This window comes from Triticum dicoccoides, chromosome 5B (genome assembly GCF_002162155.2).
Source record: "Triticum dicoccoides isolate Atlit2015 ecotype Zavitan chromosome 5B, WEW_v2.0, whole genome shotgun sequence".
NCBI classification, from domain to species: domain Eukaryota; kingdom Viridiplantae; phylum Streptophyta; class Magnoliopsida; order Poales; family Poaceae; genus Triticum; species Triticum dicoccoides.
Genome location: NC_041389.1, coordinates 36,612,462 through 36,627,398, shown reverse-complemented (window position 1 = coordinate 36,627,398; position 14,937 = coordinate 36,612,462). Strand labels below are relative to the sequence as shown.

The 14,937-nt window shown below is 45.2% G+C and overlaps 1 protein-coding gene across 1 annotated transcript; it reads right to left on the bottom strand.

The window, feature by feature from the left end:
• Positions 1–7,677: 7,677 nt before the first annotated feature.
• LOC119307206 (pyruvate dehydrogenase E1 component subunit beta-3, chloroplastic-like) lies at positions 7,678–11,042 on the bottom strand. Its single transcript, XM_037583303.1, has 4 exons — positions 10,865–11,042; positions 10,673–10,764; positions 10,548–10,582; positions 7,678–8,938 (listed from the first exon to the last, which is right to left on the bottom strand). The coding sequence occupies exons 1-4, from the start codon at positions 10,941–10,943 to the stop codon at positions 7,963–7,965; spliced, it is 1,182 nt and encodes a 393-aa protein (XP_037439200.1). The 5' UTR covers positions 10,944–11,042; the 3' UTR covers positions 7,678–7,962.
• Positions 11,043–14,937: the final 3,895 nt, after the last annotated feature.

Sequence of the window (14,937 nt, the reverse complement as noted above, 5' to 3'; positions counted from 1 at the left end):
CCCCGATACTACCCATAGATTCATCAAAATAAGCAAACAACACATAGAAAACAGAACTGTCAAAAACAGAACAGTCTGTAGTAATCTGTGACTCTCGAATACTTCTGTAACTCCAAAAACTCTGAAAAAATAGGACAACCTGAGAAATTTGTGCACCAATCCAGAGCAAAAAGAATCAGATCAAAAGCACGTTTCAATAAAATCCTGAAAATTATTTACTGAGCATAAAAGTTTCTGTTTTTCAGCAGGATCAACTACACAACTATCACCGTAAGCTATCCTAAAAGTTTAACTTGGCACAAACACTAATTAAAACACAAAACCACATCTAACCAGAGGCCATATGAATTATTTATTATTAAATAGGAACTAAAAGCAAAGAATAGAAATAAAATTAGGTTGCCTCCCAACAAGCGCTATCGTTTAACGCCCTTAGCTAGGCATTGAGAATTTCAATGATGCTCACGTGAAAGAAAAGAATTGAAGCGCAACAAGAGCATCATAAAACACGTGACAAACACATCTAAGTCTAACATACTTCCTATGCATAGGCATTTTATAAGTAAACAAATTATCAAGGCAAGCAAAAACTAGCAGATGCAAGGAAGAAGAAAGAGACGATAGCAGTCTCAACATGAAGAGAGGTAATTTAGTAACATGAAAATTTGTATGACCATATTTTACTCTCTCATAATAATTACATGTAGGATCATAAGAAAATTCAACAATATAGCTATCAGATAACATATTCTCAACATGATCCACATGCATGTGAAGTTGACACTCTTCCAAAATAGTGGGATCAACATTAATTAAAGTCATGACCTCTCCAAACCCACTTTTATCAAAAATTTCATAGGATTGAATATTCTCCAAATATGTGGGATCTAAAATTTACAATCTTCCAAACCCACTTTCAATATTATTGCAAACATTATTATCAATCTCATATTCATCATGGGGCTTAAATAAATTTTCAAGATCATAAGAAGAATCACCCCAATTATGATCATTGCAACAAGTAGTAGACATAGCAAAATTAGCATCCCCAAGCTTAGGGTTTTGCATATCATTAACACAATTGACATTAATAGAGTTTGTAATAACATCATTGCAGTCATGCTTTTTATTCAAAGATCCATCGTGAATCACTTCATAAAGCACTTCATCACAATTTTAAGATTCACGAATTTCAAGCAAAACCTCATAAAGATAATCTTGTGCACTTAACTCACTAGCAATTGGTTCATCATAATTGGATCTCTTAAAAAGATTAGCAAGTGGATGGGGATCCATAAACTTTTAGCAAGCGAAGATGCAAGCAAAAAAGGCACATGGTAACACAAGCGAACAAAAAGATCGAACAGAAGAGGGGCGAAGAAAAGGCAAATCTTTTCGAAAATCATTTTATAAGTGGGGGAGAGGAAAATGAGAGGCGAATGACAAATAATGTAATGCAAGAGATGAGAGTTTATGATGTCTACTTGGTATGGCTTGACTTGGCATAGATCTCCCCGGAAACGGCGCCAAAAATTCTTCCTGCTACCTCTTGAGCTTGCATTAGTTTTTCCCTTGAAGAGGAAAGGGTGATGCAGCAAAGTAGAGTAAGTATTTCCCTCGGTTTGAGAACCAAGGTATCAATCCAGTAGGAGACAACACACAAGTCACCGAATACCTACACAAACAATGAAACAAACTTGCACCAACGCAATAAAGGGGTTGTCAATCCCTTCACGGTTACTTGCAAAAGTGAGATCTGATAGAGATAGATAAATGGTAAAGTAAATATTTTTGGTATTTTTGGTTTATAGATCAGAAAGTAAAAGATTGCAAAATAGTAGATCGGAAACTTATATGATGGAAAAGAGAACTTATATGATGGAAAAGAGACCCGGGTGATGAAGCCGTGTACCTGGGGTAGGGTCATGGACTTGTCCAAACTACCCTACCCAAGGACATCTCTAGAAGAAACCACCTGTCAATCGAATCAGAAGTGTTCCACACGACGGACTCGAGGACACTCGACCATGAAGCCAACCACTCGACCACGAAGCCGACCACTCGACAGCCAGGAGATCTAAAGACACTTTGCACATTAACGGTCGGTCATTAAGTAGCTTTTATGGTCATCACAGCACTTTATGTATGGCGTTACCAGTAACGCCCAACCTTAATGTATCTTAAACCCTGCATAACTGAGGGCCGGAGGGGTCTGGCGGACTCTATATAAGCCACACCCCTCCTCAGTGTAAAGGGTTCGCACCCCTGTAACTCATATGCATATAATCTAGTCAACCGCCTCCGGGCTTCGAGACATAGGGCTGTTACTTCCTCCGAGAAGGGCCTGAACTCGTAAACCTCTTGCGTATACAACTACTCCATAGCTAGGATCTTGCCAAACCAAGCGGTGTTGTCAAACCAAGCACTACTGCTAAAATCTTTGCGGTAGCACTTTATTTTGGGCCGCGCTGCTAAGATTTTAGCAGTAGGTGGGCTTGTTGGGACCCACTTATCAGTAGCATTTTTTTATTTCCAGCGCTACTGCTAGAGCATTACTTGTAGCGATGCCCAAGACCGGCGCTCCTGCTAATTAGCAGCAGCGCTTGTTATTTTCCAGTGCTACTACTGATGTCCTGCCTATAAGCACTTGCCTAGTAGTGCGGGGAGGAACCCTACCGCGCTGCCACCAACTACCTTCTCTACCCCCTCCTCCTCCCTCGACCACCAGAGGGCCTTGGCGCGGGCCGACGCGGGTAGATCGGGGTACCTCCCTGACCCAGGGCGAGGCGGCGTGGTGATGGTGTTGTAGCGTAGCGGTGGCGCGACGGGCTAGGCGTCTGAGGGCGTGTTGGTGCGTGGAGCGGCAGGGGCGGCTAGCAGCTGGTGCGGGACCTCATGGCGGCGGGCGGATCTGGTGTTGTGGCAGTCACGACGAGGCAGGTCATCGGTGGCGGGGTCCGATGTGGCCTGGGCCGGTTCCTAGCCTAGCGTAGAGTGCACGTCGCGGGTGACAGGGATCTGCAGGTGGCCGCCCCTGCCCTAGCTTCGGGCTGGTGGGCATGACGGCACAATGGTGGTGGCTGGCGGGGTGTGTTGGTCGAGTCTGCGTCGGGATCTTCCTGGTCTGGCGCTCGGATGTCGGCGGACGGCGTGAGGAGGCATCTCCGGGCGGCGGCTCTGGCAGCGGGAGGTGCGGCGTTCGTGGGCGGAGCATGCGTCTCAGGTGCGGGCGGGCAACCACGGTCACGCCGGTGGCGTGGTTGCGGGTAGCTGACGGAGTTTAGGTGCACCGGTGGGGTGTGAGCGTCGGGGTACACCACTTGTCTAGTCCTTTGACTGGCCGAGGTGGCGGTGGCCGTTGCCGCCTTGCCCTTCCTAAAGGCTCTATCGCGGTGTTCCCACTCTTGTCGTCTTGCTCCGTATGAAAACTTAATCTTCTCATATCGAGCGGTGGCGGCTATCCATTGTCGTACCCTTTTTGGAGATACCACTTTGGAGGCCTGGCTTCGTTGTGGTCCGGTTCACCTCTCTATTGTTTGTTGGTAGGGTGGTGTGTCGGTGCCTAGCACCTTCTTGTCTCGGGTGTGTGTGGTGTGTGTGTTGTTTGGTGTCTGAATGTATTCGGTGATGGTTACTTTATTATATAAAGCGGGAGGAATCCCTTTTTCTGTAATTTGAGGTGCCGGTTGTAAAATCAAATATTTGAGGCATGATCGATCAGTGTCCATGGGCGCGCCCGTGGGCGTTTGAACTGACGGATTTGCCCATCGTGGATGTATGTTGTAGATGCTCTTAGGACCAACCTAGAAGTTTAAATAATTTTGAACCATAATTGGTGATCTGCAATCCTAGATAACCAATCACACCCTAAGGTTGCCCACAATCCGTTGTTGCTCTTCAAGCGCATACTCCATGACACCACTTCACTCTTCTCAAATTTGACATTGATGCCCTTGCCTGCAAAAGAAAAAAGTTGATATTGATGCCTGACAACGGGCTTAAAGCAGATGAGGAGGAACTAAAGATTGACAACATCAAACTTCAAACCCTCCACCATGATTTTCATGTACATGAAATGATTTAGAGCAACTCTAACAGACCCCGCATCCGCCCCCGACCCGCAAAATAACTGCCAAAATGCGGGTACGGGACGGAAAGCCTGCCCGACCAGACCCGGCATCCCGCCTCGGCCCGCAAAAAATTTTAGGGGGCGCGGCAAATTCTCCGCCACAACCCGGGAAAAGGCGAGTTTCCCCCTCGCAGCTGCAGTGCCCTGCATCGGAGAGAAGCAGTTGGCGGGAGGGACATTTCAGCCCGCGCGCTTTCCCCCTCCTTCCGCCGCCGCCCGCCCTTCGCTTCTGCCCGCCCGCCGCCGGCGATTCCGGCCATATCTGCGAGGGGGAATCGCGCCCCGGGGCCGTCCCACACCCTCCCGCGCCAAGCCGCTGCACCGCCCCTCCGGATCCGGTGAGAAGAGTCGCCCCCATCACCGCCGCTGCCAGGGATCGACCGCCGTCGAGCGCACCCCCTCGTCGCCGCCCCAGGATCAGCCGCCACCGGTGAGTCCCTTTTTTGTGATTTTTGCGAGCTACGTAGTAGATTGACGCGCCGGTGTGCGTGTAGATGGAGTTGACCCCGTGCGAGAAGTTCTTGCTATCCGATTCGTCCGATTCAGACGACTCGAATGTTGAGAGCATGCTTGCGAACTTCCGGCAACAAACATTAGTCATGGCGCTTGCCGTGAAGGAGCATGAAGACGAGCACCGGAAGAGGAGGCGAGGATCGACTGTCGGTCGTTTGTGCATTCCTCGGAATCGCCATCTTGGGAATGAGATGTTGATGCAAGACTATTTCGCGGAGAATCCTACATATCTTCCGCACCTCTTCCGGCGAAGGTACCGAATGCGCCGATCCCTCTTTGTGAAAATTGTTGAAGCTTGCGAGACAAATTGTCGATATTTTACTCAAAGAAGAAATGTCGCGGGCTTAAAGGGATTTAGTGCATATCAAAAAATCTCCGCAGCTATGCGGGTGATTGCATATGGTGTTCCGGCTGACTATGCCGATGAGTATCTTCGCATTGGTGAAGATAGCACAATTGAGTCAGTGCGTAGATTTGCGAAAGTGATCATTCGTATCTTCGGTCCTAAGTATCTTTGGGCACCCAATGAAGATGACACCAAGAAATTGATGGCATCAAATGAGAGGAGAGGTTGGCCTGGCATGCTAGGTAGCATTGATTGTATGCATTGGAATTGGAAAAATTGCCCCAAGGCTTGGCAAGGTATGTATTGTGGCAAGTCTCGTGATGCAACAATTGTGCTAGAGGTCGTAGCATCCAAGGATTTATGGATTTGGCATTGCTTTTTTGGTATGCCAGGTACTCTCAATGATATCAATGTGTTGCAACGGTCTCATTTGTTTGCTAGGCTTGCTAGTGGTGATGCTCCTGCTTGCAACTACACTATCAATGGGCATGAATACACAAAGGGGTACTATCTTGCAGATGGTATATACCCTCCTTGGTGCACATTTGTCAAGAGCATCAAAGAACCCAAAACAAAAAAACAATGTGAATTTGCAAGGGTGCAAGAGGCAGCCCGAAAAGACATTGAAAGAGCATTTGGTGTTTTGCAATCTAGGTTTGCCATTGTCCGTGGTCCTGCTCGTTTTTGGGATAAAAAAACCTTGAAGAACATAATGACATGCTGTGTTATCCTCCACAATATGATTCTTGAAGATGAGAGAGGATTGAACTTAGAATTCTTTTACGACAATGTGGGTAGCCGTGTCAAACCAGCAAGAGACCCAAACCACATTAGAGCTTTTCTTCAGACATACAAGGAGATTGAAAATGCAGACACCCACTTTCAACTTCAGAAAGATCTCATTGAGCACCATTGGCAAAGGGCTGGACAGTGACTTATTTTTGTATTCATTTGTATTTGTATTCATAACAAATTTTGTATTGCACTATTTAAGTTTGCTATGGTTATTTGAATAAGTATTTGTAATGCGGATGATTATTGTATTATGTTTGATTGGAATAATGCAGTTTGTTTCTGATTGTTGAATTATGTTCTATTTGACATTTGCGGGCTGATGATACGCGGGCTGCAGCAGCGCACAGAGTAGACCCCGCAAAGCCGACCCGTAAAAAGAAATATTTCGCGAATATACTTTTTTACGGATCAGTTTGGGGGTCTATATCTGTGCTAGCCCAAGCCAACCCGCAAAAGCTGTTTTGCACGAACTGCAAACGCGTTTTGCGGACCAGCGAAATGCGGGGTCTAGAGTTGCTCTTAGTACGTAGTCTTGTGTGCATCGGCAGACGACATACGTACATATGCTGATAAATACTCCCTACGTTCCACAATACAAGGTGTTTTTTAGGGGAATATAAGGTATTTTTGCAAGCTGAAAAACATCTTACATTGTACGACGGATGGAGGGGGTAGAATGGAGCATGATGTTTTGACCGCCTGGGTGTTGGTGAAGCTCGACGACATCTCCTGATCCCCGGCCGTGCCGTGGCGCGGCGCCTCCCCCGTGCTGCCTGCCGACAAGTAGTGCTAATCTGCAATTAAGAGCAGACTCGTTGCCATGCTACAGAAGTGGAGATTCCCTGCAATTAAGAGCAGGCACGACAACATACGGCGGGCGCCAAACCAAAACACGCACGTACGAGTGCCTCCTGAGTCCTGTCCGTGGTCGACGCACCCAAACGACAAACGACAGACGACGTGTGGGTGCATGCATGAGCACGTACGCTGGCTAATTATAATCGCACAACGACAGTCTTGCTCCGACCGACACGCCATACTATGCTCTACCAGTGGCCGGCCGGCCTAGTGGATACGCGCGGACAGGACACGGACGATGTGCAGCACCCAGTCGCGTTGTTTATTCGGCGGTCGTGCGGTGAATAATCTCGCCACGACCCGCTCGCCGCGGGACGGGTTATACTATGCCATCCGCTCTTGTTTTGTCGTCCGTCCGTCTACAGCGGTCGACCTGAGGTGAGGTGACCAGTGAAGGACCCGTGGGCGTACGTCCTGGAACCATGCATGCCCGCATATGGCGAAGCAGCCCACGACGGGCAGCTCCTACTCTGGGAAATGGCGAGGACGCCTCGCCACCGTCGTACCACGCGTGGCGCTTTCTTTACTTTACAGCCCTCGGCCAATGGGCCACTGAGTGAGTGAGTGAGGGTACGTTTCCCGCCCTGTGCCACGATATGCTGTCCGGCCCGGCCAATGAGCCACCGGGGTGAAAAATGGAAACGATGGCGTTGCATTGCACCTCTCCCAGATTTGCAAATCCAGCCTTGCCTGCCCCGATGCTCCTCTTCCTACTCTGCTGCTGCTGCTGCTGCAGCTGCGGCCAAACCACAAGAGAACAACGGACTGACTAGTTGGAGCAAGCAAGTCGCTCGCTCTGTTTGAAGCGTGTGAACTCTTGACCTCCTGCCCTGTCCTCTGGGGCACACGCACAAGATAGGTATGAGCCCTGGCTGCATCTATACTTCTTAGGAACTCATCATACACGCATGGCAAGTGGCGTCAACATCGTTGAGCTATGCAGTGCAGTGATCATCCATCCAACGGAGCCGGACACCACCACTTCACAAGAACAAGGACTCATCATACATACAGGACGTGGTAAATAAATGGCAAATGGCACCAACACTGCTAGCTTCTATGTGATGTCCAGAGTGAAATCAGTGAAACAAAGATTACGAGGGTGGTGGTAAATGAATAACAGCAGCACACATCCTCCACCGACCAAGCAGAAAGATGATCAAAACCCAGGACCATCACAGCTAAGGGTACACAGTTCAGTCTTCCCAGTACAGTATAATGCAACGTCCACGGGATGACGAAAAACACTGATTACACGACAAAAACAAACTGAACACGCACGCTGCTTCCGAAACGCCGAAACACGTAACTCATGACAGCGTTACGATTGACAGATCTCCTCCACCGCGGCCACGATCTGCGCCGGCTGCACGACGGTCGCGTCCTCCAGGGTCGCGGCATACGGGGTCGGCACGTCCTGCGATGACAGGCACACGGGGCGAGCGTCCAGCTCGTCCCAGAAGTTGTCGATGATGGCCGACCTCAGGCTGGCGCCGATGCCGCCCGTCCGCATGCACTCCTCCACGATCAGCACGCGGTGGGTCTTCTTGATGGAGTTCCCTATGGTGTGCAGGTCGAACGGCTTCAGCGACCTGATGTCGATCACCTCCGGGTCGTACCCCTTGTTCACCAAGGTCTTGACGGCCTGCATCACGTGGTACCTCATGCGGGAGTATGTCAGGATGGTCAGCTGCGAGCCTGGACGCACCATCTCAGCCTCCTCCAGGCAGCAGATGTATTCCTCGTCGGGGATCTTCTCCTTCAGGTTGTACAGAAGGACATGCTCGAACAGCACCACAGGGTTATCGCTCCTTATGGCAGCCTTCAGAAGGCCCTTCGCATTGTAAGGGGTAGAGCAAGCGACCATTTGAATGCCCGGGATAGACTGGAAGTATGACTCGAGACGCTGCGAGTGCTCCGCACCAAGCTGACGACCAACACCGCCAGGGCCTCGGATCACGATTGGGATTTTGAACTGGCCGCCCGAGGTATAAGGAAGCATACCGCAGTTGTTTGAGATTTGGTTGTAGGCAAGGAGAAGGAAACCCATGTTCATGCCTTCAACAACTGGCCTGAGCCCCTTCATCGCTGCTCCGATTCCCATACCGGTAAAAGAATTCTCAGCGATAGGGGTATCAAGGACACGAAGGTCTCCAAACATCTCAGACAGGCCTTTGGATACCTTGTATGAACCTCCATAGTCACCGACATCTTCACCAATCATGCACACTGTTGGATCCAAAGTCATCTCCTCTATCATGGCTTCACGAAGGGCCTCAAACATCAAAACCTCATGACTAAACAGAACAAAAGGACAATCAGTCAGGCATTTTCCGACAGGCAGAATCATAGATATGGTATATGAAGTGCAAATATCTTTATTCAACAAATGCAAGATATGTGATATCTGCAGTTTCGAGACAAAACTTCAGAATTCATTCAATTATTCAAACACTATAACACTTATTCTCAACAGCAGAATTCATTTAATTATTCAAACAGGATAACACTTGCCATTCTTGTGATGGAACTTAAACTAACTATGGTAGATTCACTGCTTATAATGTGGGAAGAAGACTGATTAGTTTACCCCAGTAATTAAGGTGAGACACTGGTCAGTCAATTTTAAAGGAGGTATTTGATGGGTTTAGAGTTTATATTGCTTGCATCTAAAACATATGGTGTACTAATTTTTGCACCATTAATTGAGCATGTGTAATAATTGTGTATGGATGCAAATGGTAATAGTCTTCCTCTTTATTGCTAGATACATGCCGGAAAGGACGGCTTCAGGGGAGTATCAAGGAGTTCCTGCCACAAGTTCTGTTTGCAACAAATTTCTACTTCCAACTTGAACCTCAAACACAAGCAAGTTAAACGGTTAAACCCAAATGGATGGCTGCAAATTCTTAAGCACATATCTTTATATTTGCATACTCACACCTAGTACTCCCTCCGTCCCATAATATAAGAACGCTTTTGACACTAGTGTAGTGTTAAAAACGTTCTTATATTTTGGGACAGAGGGAGTACTTACTAACATCAAGTCTTGTGCCTAAGTTTTTACAATTTTTATTATATTAGTTTTGATTCTTCACATACGGCTAGTATGAAGACAAGGTAACCACATGTTGCAAAACCAAGTAAGGTCTATGTGGTCACAACCAGTGTCTAGAATTTTCAAAACATTGAATATATAAAAACTTCAAACAGTATAATGAGCAAAATCAAGTGGAACTGAAACATGAATTCCCTAGGTGTCAGATAAGCTGAGTCATGAAACATGATATAAATTCAACTAAACGTACAGGAAAAGACAGAAGTTTCCAAGGAATAGGCCACCTATATACGAGTCGTCACATCTATAAAAAGCCACAAATCTTCGAATTGTCTAATTATACAAGGCGCAGGCACCTATTACAGCTACACAAATCTAGCAGTCTACTCATATGAAGTAAGCAACATCTGGTGCAGGGGACATCTAAATTAAGCTGAACTGTTAGTCCAATTAGAACATGTTCATATGTTTTTTCCCTTCCTACTATGAATGAAATACGAGCAGATCATTGCATATTCACGCATATATAAAGCCACAAATCTTCTGTCAATTAAACAAGGCGCAGGCACCTTACAACTACACAAATAAAGCAATCTATTCATATGTACTCCCTCCGTTCCAAAATAGATGACTCAACTTTGTACTAACTTTATACTAAAGCTAGTACAAAGTTGAGTCATCTATTTTGGAACGGAGGGAGTAGTAAGCAACATCTGATGCAGGGAACATCTAAATTAAGATAAACTGTTTGTCCAATTAGAAGCAGTTCACGTTTTTCTCTTTCCCAAGAGCAATCACACCCTTGCTACTGTGAACAAAAAACGAGTAGAAGATCGCACAAAACTCACCCGCCCGTATCGGAGCTCGCAACCTCACCCTTGGCCTGCAAAAGGCACAAAAGCAGACCAATCAATCAGTGCGCGCGACGCAGCACAGCAACCAATGAGAGTTAAAATCACAGAGGGAACGTAACTGCAACGGCGGCCCGGGCCACCAGCCCGCCCCGCGCCCGCGTCGAGCCCGCCGGCCTCCTCGCCGCGGCGGCCACCCGCGCGCTCCTCGGCACTGCGCGCGGTCGAATTCGTCAGCGGCTTCGCGTAATCGTAGAGCGCGCGCGCGCGCAGAGGAGAGATTTTGAGGTCGAGGGGACTCGGCGCGTGCGTACCTGGTGGGACCGCGCCGGATCTGTGCCTGGAGAGGGCGGCGGCGGCCGCCGTGGCTTGCGGCGACGGGGCGACGGCCATCGGTCTCGCGCTCGCGCTCGTGGTGGTGCGGACGCGGCGAACGTACACGGTGTGGCGCCGATTCAGGCGAGGTGGGGTGAGGCGGAGGGCACGAGGCGACGACGCTGGTCGCGGCGGCGTAGGCGGGGTTTATCGGCCCGGGAATACCAGAGGGGCCACCTGTCCGGCGCGATTCAGGACACGCGGTCTATGGACTTGGTGTATGCAATATTGAAAGGTAGAGAGCAACTTAGTTGATGAGCGCTCGTTGCGAGCCTCCATTTTAAACTGATGAGCGCTCTCTTTATTTTTTTTATTTTTCGCACACATTTTCGGCTTTTTAAACTGATTTTTTACTGGTTTTTTGACACTTTGATTTTTTTTACTGGTCTTCCATAACGTTTGAAAAAATTGCAAGAAAAAACGTGGTTTTTTCTTTCGCGAGAGGCGCGATTTTTGCTTTGGGACAAGGCACAACCATGCATCTCGGAAACAGAATTCCTTGCGCGACAGGCACGGGTTTGCTTTCGCGAGAGGCACGGCTATGCCTCTCGAAAACAAAAAAAAGGTGTTTTTTTTTCTTTCGCGAGGGGCATGGTCTAATTCGGCGAGAGGCGCGGTTGTGCCTTCGAGAGAGGCACCGTCGTTCCTCTCGATAATGAAAAAAACATGTTCTCTGTTATTTTTCTTTTGCGAGAGACAATTTTTGCTTTGGGACGAGGCACAACCATGCATCACGGAAACGGAATTCCTTCTGCGACAAGCACTGGTTTGCTTTCGCGAGAGGTACGTCTGTGAAAAAATGTGTTTTTCTTCTTCTTTTTTCTTCTGCAAGAGGCACGGTCGTGCCTATTTTGGAAAGAGAAAAAAATGTGCTCCCGGTTCGGTTTATCCGTCCGATTTTTTCTATGTAAAAAAAGTTCACCAAAATCTATCGAGGTGGGATCTAATTTTGAAGAACTCGATGTGAGGATTTCAACGATGAAAACGGTTCGAGATTTGAATGCATGATTTAAGAAATAAAATGTTTTAAATAAACGGATATATAAAAAATGGCACTGTTTGCGACAAGTGACGCGCATGCAGTGTGCTACTTATCGCAACCTGAGGTGGTGGATGTGATATTTAGAAAGACTACTTTTAAATTAGCGATTTCGTGGGTGATGGGAACTTCATTGTGCATCCATGGCCTCTTATTTTGGATGGAGCTGGTCCAGTCGGGCCCGCTGGCCCAATACTGTTCTCTGACAGCAGCCTAGGGCTTCTATGAGACTTAGGGCCAGATCTTTTTGGCAATTTTTTAAAATAAGTGTTTTTTCATACGACATCTCTCTTACTTATTGCTGTTTCTAGACTAGTATTAAGCTAACTAAATTAGAAGTCTCAATAAATTTTAGGCGCGGCTTATTTGTCTCGGTCTCGCCTCAGTGGTACCGCTACTGGGCCGACCCGGTACCGTAGCTATTTTGTTTTTCAATGATTTTCTTTATCAATTTTTCACTGTTTCCCACTTTTGATCGGTTTCCTTAATGTTTTCTTTGGATTTTTTCCCTATAGTTTTCTCCCTTTTTCCGCTTGGTTTCCTTTGTTTTTTCTTTTGTATTCACCATTTTTCATTGTTTTTTGCTGTGTTTTTCTTTTATATTCAAAACACATGTCTAGTTTTTCATACACATTTAAATTTGTCGTATACATCATGAATATTTTGCATACATGTTTAAGATTTAAACTACTTAAATAACATCTTTCAGATATACGTTTTGATGTATAATTTTGAATACAATGTTCTTGAGCATTATTTATATACATTTTAAACATTTTTTAACTATATTATTAACATTTTTTGAAATGTGTGCTGTTGAAGATTTTTTTCGATGTGTGCTAAACATTTTTCAGTTACACATTGAATCATTTTTCTGGATGGTATGAAACTACTTTTTAAAACTGAGCAGACATTTTCCTAAATTGCAAAAAAATGTCATAGACATATTTTTGAAATGTGTGAACATTTTCAATTATTCTTTTGAATTACGCAGCTATTATTTATATTGACATTTTTCTACAATTTCAAGTAAAAACGTGTGGCCATTGTTCAAATCACAACATGTTTTTAAAATGCTATCAACATTTTGTTTTCCAATTCCTTATAATTTTTTTTAAAAAAATAAGCTATGAAATGTCCAAGGTTGAAACTAGGATTTGATGGCAGATTTGAAAAGCCACGAAGCAAGGCCAAGCAGAACGGCAATCGGCACTTCTCGTATAAATGGAGAATAGCCGCACGAGGGAATTTCGGATGGAGGACCCGTAATATCTCTATAGATCTGGGGGAAGCAAAATAAGAAGTCTCTTGAGTAATGAGGAGCACAACGGTCTGTGCTCTAAGCGGTAGACGTAAAAGGAAGGAGTAGAATTATCAAAGGATCCGTTGCTTCCACTTGTTTGTTGCCATCTTCGACCGACAGACATGGTACCCCCTACCTCTGCCTAGAAAAACTAGAGTTCCAGTCTCCCTCGTGGGGGAAGATCTCAATCTATAATGAAGAAATGATAGTAGCTCGTTGTTTTATAGGCTCTTTTCCTCGGTGAATTTAGAATATTTTTTGTTCAATCCAAATTCATTTTTTTCATAATTCGGTATCAAATTTAAACATTAAAATAAATGCGTTTAGAATTTTCATGAAAATATCAACGAAATAAAACAATGACCTATTAAAAATGGAGAAGAAAAAGAAAATAACTTACAAGATGCTACTTAAACCGGCCCATTAGTAACTATGTCTGAAGCGAGACGACCTTGAGTTAGTGAGGGCATCGCTATTTATCGCGTTCAGCGAAACGAGCGTACCGACTCGCTGAATCCACCGAGCATATGGGACGGCCCACGTACGCGGGTAAGCCCAGCCTGTTTCCTGCTTCATATTTTCACGTTTTTTCCTTTTAGCTATCTTTTTTTTACTTTTGGTTGTACTTTGAAATATTCTAAATACATACATTATCAAAACACTCTCCCAAGAACACATTTGAAAAAAAATTGAACAGGGATTAAAAAATGTTGAACAAGAATTCGAAAAATGTTGAAGAAGTATTTAAAAATGTTGAATAAGTATATTAAAAAATGTTGAACATGTATTTGAAAAAATGTTGAAATACGTATTGAAAATGTTGAACAGGTATATGAAAAATGTTGAACAAGTATTTAAAAATGTTGGACAAATATTTGAAAAATGTAGACCAAGTATTTTAAAAAATGTAGAACAAGTATTTGAAAAGATATTGATCATGTATATAAAAAATGTTGAACAATGATTTGAAAACGGTTGAACAAGTATTTGCTAAATGCAGCACAACTATTTCAAAAGATGTTGAACAAAGTAGTTGAAAAAATGTTGAACAAGTATTTAAAAAAATGTTGATCATGTATCTGAAAAATGTTGAACAAGTATTTGAAAAAAAATTAACCATGTATATAAGAATATAACACGAAAACAAAAAGAATCAAAAAATGAAAAACCGAAAAAGAAACAAAAAACCAAAGAAAAAGGAAAATGAAACAACTGAAAAACAATTGAGAAATCCCAGAGAAGAAGAAAGAAAAGAAAGAAAAGAAAAAGAAAAAAAACAGAGAAGAAAAAAGAAAAGAAAATAAAAAAAGAAGGAACATCTAGTAAGATGCAATCCTACCTTTAACCAGTAATACCACGCTGGCGGACTGGTTGTGCTCACTTTTATGTCCGGTGTTCTTTAATACAATTTGTACGGGCCGGCCCATCACTGTATGCGATAAATAGCATTCGGGACTTAGAGCAAACCTTACGACTGCTGAACGGGAGCTCCTAACCGGCGCCTGCCTTAAGCGCCGGTTCAGCAAGCTGGCGCTCACAGCCGCGCGTGCTGGGCCGGCCCACGACACGCCTTATCTATACCACAAAAATTCCCCTAAAAGGGTTGCTCCCGTGAGGATTCGATCACGCAACGTCGAGTACCCGTTCCAGTCGCCTAACCACTAGGGTAA